This window comes from Camelus ferus, chromosome 13, assembly GCF_009834535.1.
Source record: "Camelus ferus isolate YT-003-E chromosome 13, BCGSAC_Cfer_1.0, whole genome shotgun sequence".
Classification (NCBI taxonomy): domain Eukaryota; kingdom Metazoa; phylum Chordata; class Mammalia; order Artiodactyla; family Camelidae; genus Camelus; species Camelus ferus.
In genome coordinates, this window is record NC_045708.1 from 17,982,548 (window position 1) to 18,003,194 (window position 20,647).

At 43.3% G+C, this 20,647-nt stretch overlaps 1 protein-coding gene across 16 annotated transcripts in view; it reads right to left on the bottom strand.

The window, feature by feature from the left end:
• PAFAH2 (platelet activating factor acetylhydrolase 2) overlaps nucleotides 1-20,647 on the bottom strand; it is a 57,843-nt gene continuing 37,196 nt past the window's right edge. For 8 of the 16 annotated variants that reach the window (XM_032495545.1, XM_032495534.1, XM_014563302.2 and 5 more), the window contains 2 exons: nucleotides 11,806-11,913; nucleotides 2,202-4,449 (listed from right to left, as the gene is read on the bottom strand). In XM_032495545.1, the coding sequence (XP_032351436.1) occupies nucleotides 4,283-4,449; nucleotides 11,806-11,913 (275 nt within the window). In that variant the 3' untranslated portion in view covers nucleotides 2,202-4,282. Of the gene's footprint in view, nucleotides 288-2,201; nucleotides 7,781-8,263; nucleotides 8,355-9,637; nucleotides 10,788-11,805; nucleotides 11,914-18,679; nucleotides 18,737-20,647 lie in introns of those variants that run through there. The other 8 variants (XM_032495536.1, XM_032495542.1, XM_032495535.1 and 5 more) reach the window with 7 other exon arrangements.

A 20,647-nucleotide genomic window follows, 5' to 3' on the forward strand; every position in this document is an offset into this window, starting at 1 on the left:
TTACTCATTACTCTTAATTTATTAAATTTCTGGGCCATTCCATAGCCCATTTTCCCATGGCCTGGCATAAAACACATTTCCAGTTACTCATAAAACTTCCAAGCAGTTGGCATTCATCAGCAATCTTAGCAATTCAGTGAGAACAGAGGTTACAGCTGTCACAGGAAGTTGAAACCAAGGCTGCTGAAATCACACTCATTCCGAGGCAGGGTGAAAGTATACACCAAGTAGAATTCAAGCCCGGAAGGTGGGGGTGGCTGGAGTGTCAGGTGGAGAAGGGTGGGACACTGTGCAAGAGAAAATACACAAGGGGAAGAAAAGCAGATGTGTCTCTGGAACTCAGAGTTGATTTACAGACCTCCTGGGCTTACTGCTAAGCCCTTACATCAATTAGTAAGTACCAGCACGGCGGGGCTTTCATAGACCCTCCATCCCCAGCCCTCCCACATTACTGGATCACCACAGATCACCTCCTACATGGTCTTCAGTCCTCCCCCTTCCTCAAATCCATTCCCAACATAGACACCTACCAACCCAAATCACTGGAGAGCGCAGGCCTCACCCAAGCCGGACAAGTGGGGTGTATCACTTTCCGGGGGTTGCCTTAACAAAGTGCCACAAACTGGGGGCCTTAAACAACAGAAATTTATCATCTCATGGTTCTACAGGCCAGAAGTCCAAAATTAAGGCTACAGCAGGTTCCTTCTGAGGGCTGTGAGGGAGAATCTGCCATGCTTGCTTGTAGCTTCTGGCAGCCTCAGCTGTTCCTTGGCTTGTAGATGGCATTCTCCTCGCATCCTCACAGCTTCTCCCTCTGTGTGCACCTGTCTCTGTGTCCACATTTCCCCTTTATGTAAGGACACCAGCCATACTGGATTAAGGGCTACCCTGATGACCTCCTCTTAACTTGATCATCTGCACAGACCAACTTACAAACAGGGTCATGTTCCTCTCATTGTCCTGTATATTGCATCCTTCTTATCACAAGTAGGCAAATTATTGCTTATTTATTTTCTACCCCCCATCCACACCGACTTGAATGTAAGACCCATGAGAATAGGGGCTGTGTCCATTTTCTTCATTTCTATAGAACAGTGCCTGACACACAGTAGGCTCCAGTACATATTTGGTTCTTGAACAAACTGAGCACATTAGGGGTTCAGAGCATCGTGGTTAAAAGTGTGGGCTCTGGAGCCACAGTCTCTGAGTTCAAATCCTGGTGCTGCCTCTTACCTTGAGCAAGTAGGGCCCCAGAGTTTCAGAGTCTTTTTTGCTAAGTTCCAGTCTATTTTTGATGGTTGTTTAGCATTTAGTTGTGGTTTTGTTATAGTCGCGAGGAGAGGCGAGCTCGTGGTCATACCACTCTGCCATCTTGACCGGAACTCTCCAGAGTCTTTAGAATCAATGCTAGGAAAGAGCCCAGAGAATAATTTCCTGCTTTTGATCCTGATTGTCCATTTAACAGTTGGTCACTGAGGAACTCTGAGGTGACAGGCTCTGGGCAAGGCCCTGGGAGTACAGGAATGAAGAAGGCGAGTCCCTGATCCCAAGACCTCACAGTAAACGGACATCAGCTCAGAGCACTGAGGGAGCACAGGGAGCAGAGGCTAACCTAGGCAAGGGAGGGACAGCAGGGAAGGCCTCCTAGAGGAAGGGACAGCTGAGCTGGTGAGACCTAAAGGAAGTCTGCAGGCTGAGAGGAAGGGAAGAGGGTTCCAGGAAGAGGAAACAGCACAACTAAATGCCCAAAAGAGAGAGTGAGGCTATCATGTTTGTGAACTGCAAGTGGCCTGCCCTGGTGGGAGCCCTCAGGCTTTAACTGGTAAGACTGGACTCAAGATTGGGGAGTGGGCTGGGCCTGGAGCACCAAAACACTTGGAAACCCTTCAGGGTGGGGCTAGGACTTTAAGGATGATGAGCTAGAATCACAGGATTGCAGACTCCTGAGCTGAGGGATTTGATTGGTCACACAGTTACTTTTGAACCCTTCCCTGCTTTTCATTTTTTTCAGGTAGACAGTCACCATTTATTTGTCTGAGGTAGTTTGCAAGCACAATCTGTTCAAAAACAAAGGATTCTCTACAGGTGTGCTACAGTTAAAACCCAATCTGAACTTTGCAGGTGGATTTTAAAAGGCGATCATTTAGTGTATAAACTGCTTACCATATTCTATTGAAGCTAAGATAAACTTTAAAAATTAACGTCTTTAGAATGGGGTCTTTTAATCAGTTGATATCAGAGTTTAACTTGTACCAGTTTTCCTTTCTTGATATTACATAAAATAAGGGTGCATTCTACAATTGACAACATCTTCGATTTGTTGATGTATGGTACTAGATTGATGGAATGGCTGATAGTAGGATTTTGTTAAATAGCTATGTCTTCTACTCCATTTTTTACAAGATTTTCTTTTTTATTCAGTTAAAATACACAGAACATAAAATTTACTATTTTAACTATTTTTAAGTGTACAGTTTAGTGGTGTTAAATCATGTACATTGTTGTGTAGCCATCACCACCATCCATTCCCATAACTCTTGTAAATCTGAAACTCTATACCTATTAAACAATAACTCCTTCTTCCTCTCTTCCCCCACATCCCTGGCAGCCACCATTCTACTTTGTCTCTATGATTTTGACTAAGTACCTCACATAAGCAGAATCATGCAGTGTCTTTTTATGACTGGATGATTTCACTCAAAGTTCATCCATATTGTAGCATATGTCAGAGTTTCCTTCCTTTTTAAGTCTGAGTAATATTCCATTACAAGGTTCTGTTTACCCATTCATCCACCGTTGGACATTTGGGTTGCTTTCACCTTTTGGTTATCGTGAATAATGATGCTATGAACACTAGTGTACAAAGATCCCTGCATTTTAAAGAATTAAAGCAAACCCCAAAGATTACAAAGAAGAAAATAAAATTACTCACATTTCCTATCACCTGGAATTAACCATTGTTTACATTTTGACATTTGTTCCCAATGTTTTCTCTATAAATACATAGTTTAAAATTCCTTAATATAGGAATGCACTGCCATTTTTAAAAGAAAAAAAAATAGAATATTACAAAGAAAGCTGAAGTTACTGTTCACTTCAACTCACTATTCCAACTCCCTGTCCCCTCCCCAGAGAAAGTCACTCTTATGAGTTACAAGTGTACTTTTCAGTCCTTTCATTTGAAAAAAGTTTCTACATATGTTTGAAGATACTATAGAAAATCCACAGTTGTTTTATGTTGCAGAAGTCGTATTATGTTGTATGCATTACTCTACAACTCTGTTTTTACTTAATAGATTTTGAGCTCTATCCATGCCTCTGCATATATAGATCTAATTTATTCCTTCTAACTGCAATATAGTGTCTCATAATTACATATTCTATTTTATTTTTATTATCCGTATTCGCGGCCATTGAGCTGTTTTCAGTGGTTTGTCATTAGATACGGTCCTGCGGTGGACAGCCGTCTTGAATACATGTGCAAGTATTTCTCCAGGGTAGAAACCAACAAAGAGAATTGTCAGGGTACAGGGTAAGAATATTTGCAGTTTTGCTAGATAAAGACAAATCGAGAGAATCCATTTCCCCACAATCTCACCAATCCTTGACACGGTCTGATTTATATTCCTTCCCTGCAGTTTTATAAATGAGAAGACTGAGGCCTGGGGCTGTCCTGCTTTTTAGGTTAATTTCAGGGCCAGGACTAGATCCCACGTCAATTGGTGCCCGAGGCAAAATTTCTGCACCGCGCCATATTGCTCCTGTCAGTTCTCTCTGGAAAATCCAGGAAAAGCCCCAGTATAAGCGGGGTGGGCGGGGAGGGAATGGATAAAATTCTCCAACATGGTGATTATACTGTGAGTAGAAATGATTGCAAATCCTCCCAGAAAATGGCTTCGCTCCGCAGATCTGCTCTCCCGCCCTAGGCAGATTCTACCTGCAGCTTTCAAAGCTGCACACGAGGATGGTGATTGGCTCTTCCTCTGCCGAGACAGGGTGGGAACAGAAATGGCGTCTCCAGCAGCTGATTTTTCAGTGCAGCGGCTCTGTTCTGGGAGGAGGGGGCCGCTGAGCCTCACTGGACTCGTGGAGCCCACAGTGGCCGCCCTGAATCCGGGCAGAGCCTCGTCAAGCTGGACCGCAGCATCCCGCTCCGGCCCTGGCGACACCTCCCTGCCGCTTGCCTCACCTCGGAGACGTGGGTCTGCCTCTGGCCGGGCCCCGCAGCCGGCGCCCGCGCGGCTGCAAGGGGGTGAGAGTTGCAGAGAAGAACGCGGAGATTTCACAAGGGCCTCCCCAGCCGCGCCCACCGCGGCAGCTCGGGAACGTTCGACACCCGGCGGCCCGGGCAGCAACCGCCTGCCCTTGGCTTTGAGTGAGAAAAGGAAGGCTGGCCAGCACTTCTCTCTCCCCAGTCTCGGATCAGGGTGTCAGCTCCGCCGCAGGCACCTGCAGGGAGGGCGAAGACTAAACTGTGCTTGGGCTCCCTCCAAGATGCATCAGGTGAAAAGCTGGGTGACGACGTCCCGGACCCCAGCCCCTCTTAACGGCCAGTCCTGGTGTAGGGTGTTTCTCCCCAGGAGCTGGTGGCCAGATTTCCTTTTTCCTCTTCAAGGCAGGAAAAACCAGTGGGATAATTTGAGGGAAAGAACAAAGCTGGCACCACCCAGGCTACTTAAAGAGCCTAGAAGGCTCCCTTCCTTTCACAGTTGGGATTTCTTGGGGGGCTGGCATTTTTTCCCTCAACAGAATTTTCTTCTTATCTACCACTTTTTGAACCCTTGCTTTGTGCCAAACACTGCACCAAGTGTATTATCTCGTTTCCTCCTCATGACAGCATTACAGGTTCAGAGAGGATAAGTAATTTCCTGAGGTCACACATAATACAGTGGCAAAACTGCAATTAGGAATTTGTCCCAGATCCTGTGTTATACATTTTTTATTACAAAAAAAGTTTTATAAATTAACTATTTGCTCACTTTTGCTAATCTTAAGCGAACTCTTGAAAAAATGAGAACACTGCAAAAATCACCATACTATTTTTACTCAGTGGGGAGAGTGAACAGGATACTGTGTATTGCTGGTGAGAGTGTAAACAGGTAACACTTTTCTGGAAAGCAGTTTGGCCATTTGAATTGAGCTTTAAAACCTGCCCATACCCTTTAATGAGGAAATGGTCACCATCTATGGAAACAGCAATAGCTATCAATATGTAAAATGCATATTCCCTGGCACCCAGCAATTCCACTTAAAGGAATCTATTCTACAGATGGATATACTAGCACATGGACACAATAGTATATATGTAAGGACATTCATTACTGCACTGCTTGGACAGTAACAGATGGGAAACAACCTACAAATGTATCAATAGAATTGATTCGTTTAACCAAGGCACAGCCATTGAAGGAAATTCTACACAATGTTTCTAGAAAATGAGGCAGTTCTATATTTTATATATGGTACAATTATCAAGAAATATTAAGTAAAAAGATAAAAAAGTATGTACCTGATTGCTACTATTTCTATATGAAAAAGGAATATATATGTATATATGTATGTGTGTGTGTGTGTGTGTGTGTATATATATATATATATATATATATACACACACACATATTTCCCTCCCCAAGGAAGATACACAAAAAAACAAGTAATAGTGTTGCCTTTAAGGAGGAAAACCACTGAGGGACCAGGTAGGAGAAAGACATTTTTTTCATTGTGTAGTCTTTAGTACCTTTGGAATTTTATACCATGTATATATATTAGCAATTCAAAATTCAACTAAAAAAATGGATTTGCTAAAAAAAATCCTCTAGATTCAGTAATCTTCCTTTGGGGAATCTAGCTTAAGGAAATTACCGAATTTCAGACAAAGATTGATGTAAAAAGATATTCACTGAGGTGTTATCATCGTGAAAAAAATGTAGGCAACATAAAAATCCAACAACAGAAAAAATTATGATATGTACATACAATAATATCATGAAATCATAAAAAGAATTTTTACAAAAATATTTTAGTGATATAGGAAAATGCTTATAACCTTAAGTTTAAAAAAAGCCAGACAGAAAATTATCTATGCAGTATGCTCTGATCACTGTAACAACAGCAGGCATAGATAATAACTACCAAAAAGCAGTCACGGTTGTTGGGTGAAGGGACTGTGAGTGATTTTGTTCCCCTTTATATAGCTTTTTATACTTTCCACTTTTTTGCAAGGGGCATCCATGTCTTAGGTAATCTTTAAAAAACAAAACTTAAGAATAAATCCCCATGGTATTTAGAAAAATTAAAGATATACAGATACATTGAGCCAAAAATTCTGCTTCTAGAAATAAACTGCATAAATAGATGCACAAGTTTGCAAAGTGTTATAATTACTAACAAAAGATTATTGTAAACAACTCAAGTGTCTATGGGAGGAGACCACTTAAATAAGTACAGAACATCTATAATGTAGAATATGAAGCAGCAGTTACGGAGAGTGAGGTAGGTAAACCAACAGGAGAAAATCTGCAGAGTAAATTATTGTGACGAGGAAAGCAAGTGCAGAACAACATGGATGTTGTGGTTGCATTTACGCTAAAGAAAGAAAAGCTGAAATTCTATTTGTGTTTAGACATAAATGCATAGCAGACATTACATTGTTAACAACAGCTGTCAAAAAAAAAAACAATAGCTGTGTCTGGTGAAGGGGGAATATACTGAAAAAGACTTGCTTTTGACTACATTTATCTGTGGTTTTTGCGTCTTTTATAAAAATGTGTTCTCATATCATTTGTGTGATTAAAATAATAATTATATAGAGGTAAAGTATAAGCATAGAGAAAGATCTGAAAGGATACACAACAGAATTATCAGTAGTTTTCAGCAGGGATGAGAGATTGGGACTTGAGGTGATGGGTCAGTTTCTCAATTTATTTTATATACTTTGGCATTGCCTTTTTTCCTTTAATGACGCCCACACATGAACTACCTCCATAATTAAAACAGCAATATCAAAAGCGTGGCTGGTGGGCAGTAGCCTCTGCATTTCCCCAGCTCTCTACTGTCCCTCCACACTGGGGCTCTGTTCTCAGGTGCTGACCTTGCTCACATGCACCACCCAGGAGCGCAAATCCCCAGAGGACACCAGCCTCATTTCTCCTCTTCCCAGAGAGGAGGAACCCGAGACGCAGAGACACAACCTCCTGGCAGCTCTGCTGGGAAAGTGGACTCGGGCGACCTGGATCCCAGGCCCCCTCTCTCCCACCTTCAGTTTCCAGAGATAACCCATAGGAGGGGAGAGCCAGGACTGTTCCTACTGGGCTAGGGAGGACAGAGCTTGAAGCCACAAATTAATGATATCAGTGCAATGTCAAACGAGGGAACAATAAACCCCATCATTTGCCGAGTTCCCGCTGGGCTCAGCTTCAAGCTCCTTTCCCAGACAATGGCCGGTCACATCCCCTGCCAGGTTTTCCAGAGAGACAGCGACAGAGCACCGGGCCAAATTGGCCTCCGGTGGCCAGCACTCTGGGATTCACCTCTAATGACTTATCCCCTCCAAGGAGGGAGCTTGGGAACCCTCCCAGGGCCCTGGAGCTCAGCGCTGGAAGATCTATTTGCTCCAAAAGCTAAGCGGGACGCAACTGTGGTGGCAGCGGGAGGCTACTGGCCTGGAAGCAGAAAACCCGGACTTCAGGAGCCAATGCTGCCATGTCTTCTTTTGTGACCCTGGCAACTCACCAGATCCTGTGAGTCTGGACATTGTGGGGGCAGACAGGAGCCGCTGTATCTGGGGGAGAAAGGGCGGTGTCCAGCTCCTCCCCCACCATGGCTGTCTCAGAATCCTAGATGTCGGTGAAGCTGCTGTTCCCTCTTCCCGAGCAGCTGCTGCCTGTCTGTCTCCATGACAACCAGGCCAACAGACTAATTTGCCAGGGTCCAGGCTCTGGAGCTTACCTTTGAGCTGGGTTTTAGCTTGTCTTTCTGGAAAGCCAGTCCATTGCCACTCCCAGGAGCCTCTGACAGCATCCTCTAACCATTGCATGGTAGGCACACTAGGCCAGCCAGAAAAAAAACACCACTTATCCTTTATAAACCTCATCCACTTGGAGAGAGGAAAGACAGCCTTATGCCCAATGAACTTGGAATCACTGGTGATTTGTGTTTCAAAGGCCCCATCCCTCTCCCCAGTTGCTCTGGGCTGCTAGTAGAGATTTGCAAGAACAGATGGCTTAGGGAACAGGTCACTTGCACCTGAGGTCCCCAGTCTTACCCCTTTCCATTCCCTCAGGCTCCTTACAGCTCTCTGCTGGCCTATGGCTGGGTCCAAGAGTCCAGCTGTGGCCTGTCTGGTTCTAACGAGACTGAAACATAAAAAAATCTTGATGGTCATCTTTCTCAGAAGGTCACAGAGGGTCAGTCAGGTACTCAGAGCTTTACAGAGCTCACCCTTGGACACAGTAAAATTTGCCTAACTGTACTGGCTTCCCCCAGGGCCATTTTTAATTGGACAGCTATATTTTTCTATTTGTGCTCTGACACCCCAGCTATAAGCTTCCTAGAGACAAGGATTATATGACCGCCCCTTCCCAGGTTACTGCCTTGTACACAGCAGGTGGGTTCACGAATACCTCAGTAGCACAGAATTACCTTATGTACCGATCAAAAAATTTGACTGGAGTCAAGAGATCTGGTTCTAGGCCTAGCCCTGCAGCTAACTTGCTGTGCAGCTTTGAGCAAGTCCATTGCCTTTTCTGGGCCTCACTCTCCACATTTGTGAAGTAAGTTGGACTGTGATCTCTAAAGTCTCTGTCTCAGGGAGAAATCCACAAAGCCCTCACAGGGGACATTGGTTCAAGATTCAGATAAATTAAAGAAAGAAAAAAAGTCATGAAATGGCAACTATGGACTTTAAGGTCCCAACTGAAAAGGGCTCACAGAATAGACAATGCAGTCCACACAGATAAACACCATCCAGGAGATGAGTTCTGGAAAGCTGAGTACCTGTCCCACTCACAGCCCCCTAAAGAAGGTGTCCTGAGGAGCTCTCTCTGGGTCAGGTTGTATTAGGTTGTGATTAAAACCAATCCTGCTTGGGCCTAGGATGGGACAGCCTGATACATGCTGGGCCCAGTGGAAACCAACTCCTACCAGGGTGGTTGGGCTCAAAACTCTGCCTGATGGGGCAAGTTACACCAGTCAGTAGCAAACACAACTGGACCCTCCTTCTCTCAGGAACTACCAGCAACCAACACTACGCACTCATGGAGAGGCTGGGACCCTGGAGCTCAGGTTGTAACCTGAAGAGCACTGCACTGACTCAGAAGTTCAGGAGCAGAGCACGTCCGGCTAGCAGTGGAGATACTTTCCTAAAAATCTCTCCTCTCCCCATGGAACGTCATAATGAAGTTCCATCACTGAATTTTATTTACATAGGCTTCTTCCTGCAACCTTGTACACACAGACATACACACCTAAACGTGCCCCAAAGAGAACTGCAGGGTGATGGCTAGGCTCCATTCCAACAATGAGAAACAGCCACTGCACTTCCCTCCAACACCCCGTGCTCTAGCTGTGATAAACCACTGGCATGATCCTCCTTGCCTTGTGCACGTGGTTTCCCCTGCCCTTCGCCCTCCCTCCCCACCCCCAGCACCCTCCTACTCACCCTGCTTTTGTAGGGCCTTCTCTGGCTCTTAATTGTTGCTCACAGTATCCCTCTCTAAACTCCACAGCACCTCTGGACAGCTCAGTAAAAGGTCTCCTGGATTGTGGACACCTCATTAAAAGCCCTAACATCTGTATGCCAATTATCTGTTTAGATATATCTCTCCTCCCTTTGAATTCCTCAAAGCCTGGAGATTTCCTTGGGCCCCCAGTACCTAACACAGTGTTTGGCACAGGGAAAGTATTTCATCAACGCTTTTCCAGAATCAAGTGAATGAATGAAAGAAACAGTCTGAGGGCCACCAGCCCTCATTTTTGTATGAAGATGTTCCGAATCATGCCTTGCATTTTTTTATTATGTTTTTAACACTCTCAAAGCACTTCTGACATTGCTTGTTACTTTGATTCTCATCATACCCAAGAGGTAGGCAGGGAGAGGAATATGACTCCCTTTGGTAGACAAGGACCCCAAGATGCTGAGAGGTACAATGACATGCTTAAGGTCACAGGAGAGATGGCACAGAGTCATAGGAGAGTTTTGACCTCCTGACTCTGAAGCTAGGGCTCACTGCACTGCCACCATTGGCTTCCTCGTGTCCCTGCAACCTCTCATGTGAAGAGGGATATCAGGAAAAGGAAGGAAGCTTTGAGGCCAAGCATCCTTTGGTCCTCTGGGGGAACCTTTCCTCCTTAGCAAAAGCCCAAATCCACAGCCCAGGGCAAGAGGCATCTGGAACCGTGGGATCACTGGGCTCCAGTCTTGGGATCACCACTTTCTAGCTATTTGATCTTGGGTACATCATTTACTTACTCTAAGCCTCAGTTTCCTAAGAAGTGGCATGTGTCTGCTTCACAGGCATCCAGGGCTGAATTTATACCCTGATAAAGTATCATATGCATATGAGGGAAAAGACAAAAATGACATGGCAAGTACAAAGCAGGGTGGACAAGTCCTCAAGTCCAGACCCGTGCCAGGACAGACCCTCGGATGGAGCTCTAGGCATGGGCAGAAGTCACTGGCACAGCAACAGGGCAAACTGCCCTCTGTCAATTTATTCCCGCCTCTCCTGCCACTGCCCTACAGCCAGCTGAAAAAAGCGCAGGGCAGAGGGTTTCACTTCAGTCCAAACCTGCAAAAAGACATTTTTCTAAATTCCCTGACTTCATAAAAATGATCTACTTACTTAGGTAATAGATTCACCAGGTTCTGGCCAGGTGTCTCTTCCCATATTACCCTTTGGCTATTTTGTGACTTATTTTCTCTTCCAAGAGGTGGGTGGGAGGTCCATACTATACCAGTCCTAAGCCTGCTGGCCTTTATCAGGGTAGGGGTTTGTATGTGCAGGGCCTTAGGGACAATTAGTTTATTAAGGTTCCAGAAAAGTCACACTCACCTCTTCAGTTACTCAAATAGCATAAGGCCTTGAAGAGGATAAAATGAAATCACTGGCTACTGTGACAGTTTATGCCCTCTCCTTGGAAATGGCCAGTTGCTATCTGCTATTATTATTATTATTTTTTAATGTTCCCATTATTAAGGCCATGAGCTCAGCCTCCGTTCTCACACAATTAACTTCACCTAGAGACAGGGAGATCTATTCCAGACTATAGGCAGTGCCTCTTCTACTGCACTGTTTGGTACAATAGAAGGTACAATGTGTACCTTCCTATCCTATTTACAAAAGAAACTCCTCAGAGGTGAGGAATCTGCCTTATTCAAGTATTTTCAGTAACTGGCACAATACCTAGCACACTGTAGACATTTACTAATTATAGCTACCACTTATTGTACACTGTGCTAGGCACTTTTTTATATACCATCTCATGTCATCCTTACAGCAACTCTACAAGGTAGAAATATACTGTCATTCCCATTTTACAGATGTGGAAACTGAGGCTCAGAAAGGCAAAGTAACTTGTCCAGGGTAACACAGCTAGGAAATAGCAGAATCAGGATCAGATAGAGGCTGAATAGTTTCAGAGTTTGTTTTCTGGCCATTCTTGTGGTGAGCTCACTGCCGTCCACTGCTGGAAAACCCTTTCCTTCCTGATGCCATTTCTCTGGCAGCGAGGCAGAGGCTAGCTCTGATTCTCCATCCTATATTCCTGACTCTCTCTGGGGCCTTTACCCTTTCTTTTCCCAGTTACCTTCAGCTTTCCCAGTAGCAGAATGGGCAGCTTCTCCTTCCTTTTCTTTCACCTGATGTCTGCAATGGTGGGGGCAAGGATTTCTTACCACAAGTGCGTGGAGCCTGCCTGAAAAGAAAAAATTCATAGTGATTAAAATTATGAGGCAGTCAAGGGACACTTCAGGCCCCAGTCTGTCCTCTGGGGAGCCTCACTTCCTAATCTGGACCAAGCCACTGACTTCCTCCCAGTGGGGCTGATGTGATTATCTGTAAAATGAGGACAATAATGCTGACCCTTCTCATGGGAAGGAAGGAGAGGAGGTACATGGGAGGAGTAAAGCTTGGATGGGAGAAGACTAGAGATGAAAAAGCATGCGTTTCAGGCTGAATTTAGAGCATGAAGTCATTCTTTTTAGGAGTCAACAGTCTTTTAATTCACATTTATGAAACTGCTTTTTGGAGTTCCTTGAATTCCTCATTTTGCTAATTTTCTACCTCCTATAATGAGTCGAAAAAGGGGAGACAAGTCCAGAGGGTTCTTAGATTCAGTCCTTTATGGGAGAAACTAGAGACTCAAAGGCTCACAAAGCCCTCCGTCCCCTCCCAAGGAATGAAGGATGGTGACAACAGGAGGAGGAACTGATGACAGCTTGAAGGTGGCTTTGGCCAGCTGCAGGTATAGGAGAATTTCCAGTGGGAGACAAACAGGTCTTGAAGTGGGGAGCTCAGTCTAAGCTAGGGAGGGGCCCCTCAACCTCCGTGTATTCCCTCAGGCCCACACCTGGACCACTAAAGCAGACACTGTCGTCCGAGGACTTGTGGGCTCAGCAAAGATAATAATGGTATTTAACAGTAGAGAGAAAAATGTATTCAACTCCCAACCCAGTTATGATTTAGGCGCAGCCGTGTGCAGAATAGTAATGAGCTCCTTATTTTAAGCAAGTGGTAGAGGGATGAAAATAGATCGTGTTGAACCAACCTAGGTTTTTGCAATCAGTGAACTGGATTGGACACCACACCCTTCTCAGAGAGAAGAGAGAAACATGAGGAGTCTCTCTTAAAAAAACTTCTCTTTTCAGAAAGGAGTGTTCAGATTGCTGCAGAGTGACTTTCATCTAAATCGTCACTAGAGAAGGTTTAGACCCTATCTTGGTGCTGGACTCCAGAAGGGAAGGAGAATCCAGCCCTCCCCTTGGGCCTCTGGATCCAAGTAAGACCCTCCAAAAATAAGGGAACCCTGGACTGGATGGACCCTCAAGGTCACCTAGCAAAAGCTATGGCAGTGGTTCCCATGTATGGTTTTGGTGCCAGATACTTTTTATATATTGTTTCATTCCAACATCCTCATAAAGTAGGTACTTTTATCTACATGCTAAATGGAGAAACTAAAGCTCAGGGTAAGGGTCTAGCCCAAGGCCACACAATGAAAAATACAGAGCAAGGATCTGAACTTCAAGCCCATGTTTTCTCTACTACACTGCAGAGGTCTTTGCTCAATTGCCACTTCTCAGTGAGGCCTTCCCTGACCGCCTGAAGTAAACAGGCCCTGCCTCCTCCCTGGGGTCCTCTACTCCCCATCCCTATTTTACTTCTCTTCTTAGCATTTAAGCACCTGGCCTAGTCTATCTTTACTTGCTTATATGTTTATTGTCTATTTTCTTCCCCTACAACCTAGGCTCTATGAAGGCAAAGATTATTATGCATATCCCTGGTGCCTAGAATAATGTCTGGAAAATGAATGAACAGTCAATGAATAAGTGAATGTTGAATAACCTCTTGCCTGACTTTTTATTGGAAAGCTGGCAGAAATGCATACCACTTTTGATTAAAAGCAACTCAAAAGTCCTTTAGAAAACCTGAAGGTTCTAGACTCTGATGGAGTAAAAGGGAGAATAAACAGACAGGGGGGCCTGCTTTTTGGAAGAAAGGGTGTTTACAAGAGAAGATGGCATCTAGGCTGTCAAAGCGGGTGAGATTCAGATACGAGGTGCTAGTTTACAAGTTAACTCGAGTGCACACAGGGATCTGTGTATGAGAAAATAAAACAGGTAACTGGAGATGCTGGGCAGACAGGGGAGCTCAGTCTCCAGGAAGAATCAACAACGCCACTCCACTGCTTCGTTTGGCACAGATCGTGTGTGTGCTTGTCTCCAATAACTTTCTTCTTCATTTAGGAAGATAAAAGAGGGGTGGGGTTGGGATAAGACTTCCCTGTAGCACAGATATTGACTGTACCAGAGAAGAGATTTACAAGTCACTTTAAAGGAGTAGTTCTTTAACTTGCCTGAGCTGATAACCTGGAGCAAGTTTCTTGACCTCAGGGGGTATTAAATGACTTAAGATATGTAAGACCCTCAATACAAGGCCTGGGATGAATGTCTTTTTCTGAAAAGCCAGTAAACACAACAATATTTGATAATACACTAAAAATTTTGCATACAACTTCATAGGGGATTGGAGCCTTCCAGAGGTCCACTGAACCAGGGGTGAAGAACCAGTGCTTCATGAGACAGGTGGGCTCTGAGGCCAACAAGATTTGGCTATAACTTGCTAGTGTATGTTCACACACCTAAAGAGACAATGTAGTATATGGAACAGGGGTTAGTAAACCTTGGGAGCACAGAAGTGGAAAGTTACAGAGGCAAATGTAGGCTGTCCCCATTCAAGCACTACTAAGTGAAGGGTGCCCTGGCCCAAGAATCCATTTGCCTGTCCCTGGTGGCACTGGTTTAGCTAAGCTATGGAGATGTACACAGCAGGCCTCAGCCTGATTTTTTTAACACTTGGATCATGTCACCTAATTCGCCTTGTTCTGACTGCATCCATATGGCCAACAAATCATCTGATTACAACGAGGCTCCGCCAGTGGAGGACCTATAGGGAGAGAAAAGGAGGGTCTGGTCCCCTCCACTTACATTTCTCACTGTGAATTAGTGAACTGGCATTCTGGGTTTACGTCTGTGAGTATAGATAACCCCTCTTCCTCTGCTGACATACAGATCAGTTTTCTATGCCCACAAAGCTTCTTGGGTGATAGCTAATAAACCCCAGTGTGCTGCGATTGAGAGCTCTTATTTCTTACTGAATTTTCTTATGAGTAATTTCTCTCCTAGGAATCTACCTGAAGGAAATCATTAGATGTTCAGATGGACACATGGACATACAAGCAATGTCCACTATAGTGGATTTTAAAGAATTTTGGAGTTAATTTTTAGACAAACATGCAGTTATAAGAAATAATATTGAGAGATTCCATACACCCTTCTCTCAGTTTAACCCAGTATTAGTCTGTCTGGACTGTTATAACAAAAATGCCACAGACTTGGGTGGTTTAAAAAACAAACATTTATTTCTCACAGTTCCGGAGGCTGGGCAGTCCAAACTCAAGGCACCAGATTACTTATCTAGTAAGAGCCCCTTTCCTGGCTCACAGAGAACCATCTTCTCACTGTGTCTTTACATGGCATAAGGGGCAAAGGAACTCCTTGGGGTCTCTTTGATAAGAGCACTAATCCCATTCATGAGGGTTCCTCGCTCCTGAATCTCCTAATCACCTCCCAAAGGCCCCACCTCCAAATACCATCACATTTGGGATTAGGTTTCAACATAAGAATTTTGAGGGGACACAAACATTCAAGTCTATGGCAATAATATCTTTTAGAATCATAATTGAGGAACTGACATTTGTACAATCCACATACCTTATTCAGATTTCACTATTTCATGTGCACTTATTTGTGTGTATATTTAGTTCTGTGCAATTTTATCACATGTAGCTTTGTGGGATCACAACCGTAGTCAAGCACAGAATAGTTTCATCACAAGAAATACTTTAATTTTTATAGTAAAAAAGGAAAAACAGCCTCAGCATTAGGAGATTGCTTACATAAATTATGGTACAGTTAAAGAGCAAAATATTATTCATTTAAAATGGTGAACACATAAATATCAAATGTTTATAAAGATTGTTTAATATGAGAAAATACTTGTAAAATATAAAGTTTTGTACATGTTAAAGTAAATGTTGAGAAATACTTGAAGGAAATATGCTAGAAATTTCTAACACTATTTACCGTTTGGTGATAGAATAGGTTGTGTTTCTCTTCCATTTAATTTTATTTTTGTCTGTATTTTTCAAAAATTTCTACAATAGGCATCTGTTGTGGACTGAATGTTTGTGATCCCCACCTCAAATTCATACATTGACGCCCTAACTCCCAATGTGATAGTATTTAGAAGTGGTGCCCTTGGGAGGCAATCAGGTTTAGATGGGGTCATGAGTGTGGGGTCCTTGTGACGGAATTAGTGTCTTTATAGGAAAAGGAAAAGAGAAAGAGATGGCTCTCTCTCTGCCACGTGAGGACACAGTGAGAAGGCAGTTGTCTGTGAGCCAGGAAGAGGGCCTTTACCAGGGACCAAATCAGCTGGCACCTTGATCTTGGAGTTCCTAGCCTCCAGAACTGTGAGAAATAAATGTCTGTTATTTAAGCCACCCAGTCTAGTACTTTGTTATGGCAGCCTGAGCTGACTAAGTCAGCATCTTTTAATTAAGAATGGGGGTGGGGGTGAGGGGGCATGGGAAAATACATAGGGGAAAAAAACAGAGGGAAATCAAGACAACAACAACAACAACAAAAATAAAAATAGGGACTCAAGGCTGAGACCCTGAAGTGAAAAGAGACTGCTCCCTGGGGAGGCAGTTGCTCTGTTGAAACAAGGGGTCCAGGGATCCAGGGGCTGTGACCTATCTCTTTTCCCAGCCACCCAAAGCAGTTTAGAGGAAGTTTTCCAGGCTCTGCAGCTCCCAAGCTTGAACTGGGTGCAGCAGGAAGGTGAGGGTGTCCTCAAGCCTCAGCTTTATTTATGGAAGGCAAGGAGGCTAGAGAGACTTTGTGTCAGGGGGTAGGGGTGGAAGCAGCCAGCTAGTTCATCCCTGCCGGTTCCACACTCACCATCCGGATCTGCAACCCAGTGTGGGTGGGGGTGGGGGTAGGGAAGTGAGACAAAGGATGGGTGGAGCTCAGGCCAACTGCTCAGGAGTGACCTATGGGAGACAAATGAGGGCAGAGCCTGGGCCTGGACCTACACTCAATCTGCCAGGAGACTGTGCCCTATCTGATAAGAGTATTGGCCTGGAGTCAGCCATCTGAGTCTCAGTCCAACTGTGCTTCAAAGCAAGGCAGTTTGGCAAAGCCAACTTGATATGGGAGCATTCTGACATGGGAGACATTTTGATAGAACCGAGTCAAAATATAAAATTACCATTAAAATAATTACCAAGTAGCTTATAAAAGACATATTCAACCTTTACTTTCTCTCTGATGCTCACCCTACCCATGACTTTCATTTCATCCGTTATTAATCTTGACTCCATTCCTGATTTCTATCATGGCTCTGAGCCCCTCTCTAGTCCTGATTTCCAGAGGTGAGAGCTGACATTGGGTGGGGCTCAGAGTGGAACTGAAGATGTCTGCTTAGTGTATACCACTTGATTTTATATATATATATATATATATAAAATTTTAATGATTTGGTTTTTAGGGTAAATTTCCTCATGTGAATAGTGCTGCATCAATGCATCCATGGTTGAATGGCTGCTTTAAAATCTGCTAAAGGTATTGGAAGTACATCCTAAACAAAGTGAGAGATCCTGAGGAGGATTCCCAAGTGAAAAAGCCAGAGGTCCCAGAAGGGAAAGAAAGAGACAACTCCATCTGGGAATGAAATACCCTAGAATCCTTTTGAAGATATGGTTGGTCTGTCTGCCTGGAATTCTGCCCTTTGGGGGACTGCCTGCCCTTCTGCCATCCCTCATGGTTTTGGTAAACAGCCAGTCACAGTGCCATGCCTGCCCTGGGCATCAGAGGTGGGCCATGGCTCAGGCCTGGCCAATTTCAGTACCTAACTTCTGTTCACACTGACTGGTCCAAGAGCAGGGTCCAGAATCCAAGCAGAGTGAGCCTCTTTCCATGGGGTCTAACGATACGGTCCCTGGAGAGAACATCTCCAGGATCTTCCTCTGGGATCAGGGACTATAAGGATGAGGGGAATGTGGGGCTGCTGGCAGTCATCTTGCCACCAGCAGATAGTCAGCAACCTCACTTCAAACTTCCTGACTTGATATATTCTTTTTTGCTTCAACTGATCACGTCTATTTTCTGTCAGTTGCAACTAACAGATCCCCAACTCATTATTCCACTCCTTATTTTGGCAGTTATGGGGTTCCCAAGACTACCTAAAGGGAAGCTGGCTCATTGACAGGACCTGCCCACTTATCAGAGCCTATGGTCAGACCTCCTACTTAGGAAAGTGATCCCCTGTGAAAGGAAAACTTACACGCTTCAGAGAAAACCTAAACCTGTCTCTACCAATCAACCAAGTCCTTTATTCATAAATGTTTTTCAGTTGAAGAGAGGCATAACTAGGCACACATGGTGAAGCATCTGACCTTTGAGGATAAAGGTCAGCCTCCAAAGTTTCTGGAAATAAAGGACCAAGACTTAGATTGGCATCAGATCTCAAGAGTAGGTCTTCAAAGTTCTGAGGGAAAAAATGAATTTGAACCTTGAATTCTCTCCCCAGCCAAATAAGCATTCACAAGTTTGAGGTCCTACAAGTTTCCCTCTCATGCCTCATTTAAAAAAAATATGACCTAGAGATCATCATACTAAGAGAAGTAAGTCAGACAAAGGCAAATACCATATGATATCACTTATATGTGGCATCTAAAAAAATGATGCAAATGAACATATTTACAAAACAGAAATAGACTCACAGACATAGAAAACAAACTTAAGGTTACTGGAGGGAAAGTGGGGGAGGGATAAGTTAGGAGTTTGGGGTCAATAGACACACACTACTATATATAAAATAGATAAACAACAAGCACCTACCGTATAGCACAAGGAACTATATTCAGTATCTTGTAATAACCTATAGTGGAAAAGAATCTGAAAAAATAATATATATAACTGAATCATTTTGTTGCACACCTGAAACTAACACAACATTATAAATCAACTATACTTCAATAAAAAAAAGAATAGAAACCAATTTCTAATATGAAGTTAAAAAAAAAAAAGTATGCATACGCTAACAAAATGAAAAAGGATTCCCAGAAAGAAATGGACCTGAATGGGATACAGGAAACAGAGAAACTAATCTTAGAGACCTATGAAGGTGTCATTTCATAAACTGCATGAATGAGTCTCCAAATTATTAAATCCAGGAGGATTTACAGATGTTCCCTATATTGTTATTTTAGCTTTACTCTATGTTTCAATTTTTTCATAATTTAAAGTTGGAAAAATAGAAGCACAAGGATTAGAAAGAAAAAGAATAATGACACATTTTTTATATTAACAAGAAGAAAGAGGCAGTTAAACACTAGAATGAATTAAAATATCGGTTATTTAATGTTTCATTAACAACATAGGTGTTTCCTAACTTACTAGGTTCTACCATCTAAATGTTTAGACATATGCTCATTTAGAAACATGTGATTTTAGGTTGCACAACAACACGAATGTACTTAATGTCACAGAACTGTACACTTAAACATGGTTAAAATGGTATATTTTCTGTTATGTATATTTTACCAAAATAACAAAAATTTAATGAAATGTAATTTTTAAAAATTCAGTATTTTCATTATTTTTGAAAATTCTAGTTGGAGCTTTCTGGGAAACAATAACTTTTGTTATGAAGAAACATTTATGTGTTACAAGAACCATTTTTGTATGTGTTTCCCTTGTGCACGTGTACATGTGAGCAAGGATTTCTTTAGGCAAATGTCTGGGGGTAGACTTGCTGATTGGAGGATATGAGCATCTTCAATTCTAAAAGATATTTCCAAAGTGGCTGCACCAATTTAGGGCTGTCCCACCAGAAGGGTATGAGTGTTCCAATGCTCCACGTTTTTGTCGGCACTTATATTTTCAGACTTGCACATTTTGGGTGTGAAATCTGAGTCTCGTTTTTATGGAGCAGGGGTAAGTGGTTTGTGATTTGTCAGCCTGGCTTAAAGGGTTAGGACAGCACCCAGCACTTGGTCTGGCAGTGACACAAGCAGGTACGATGTTGGTTGAATTGCCCTGGCCAGGGACATTTGTCCTTCAGGAAGTCCTTTGGGTTAACCGCACTGGGTTCACCATGAGGACCTGGATAGGAGATACCAAGAAAAGTAAAACTAGCAAACCTGAGGAATAGATCCAGCAGCTGACAACAGGCAGGAGAGAGAAGATGCTGGGGCAGCTGGTGTGAGGCTTGCAGGATAGATTCTTAAAAGAGGAGAGTCAGCAGCAATGCTGGAAAGATGGCAGCAACAGAACTTGGTGAAGAGAAGAGGTGAGGTGGTATTTAAGACACTACAGCAAGTTCCAAAGCTCAAAAGCAGGAGAAAATTCTTAGGCACTGAAGGAGAGAAGAGGGGTGTGTTTGGCAGAAAAGAATTCAAACTAGAGAATAATCAGAAAATATGGGATGGTGAAGTAAAATTACTAAATTGAGTCATGCCTCAGTATCCTCATTCATAAAATCAGAATATTGATGGCACCTATCTCAAAAAACTGCTGGGAAAGTTCCAGAAATAATATTTCTAAGGCACTTGGCATAATGCCTGGAACAAGTAAATTCAGTAAGCATTAGCTCTTGTTAAATCAAGATCTTGTTAAGCCAAGTCTTCCAAGACCACACAGCTGATAAGTGGGTATCAGGGATTTGCATAGTTTCTCTGATTCCAAAGCCCAAACTCTTAACCACTGCACTCTACTGAATAACTGCCATTTATTGAACATAGTGCTCCATAGTCTACATTAGTTATCTCATCTAACTTTTGTAACACCCTCGAGCTGGGTATTGCC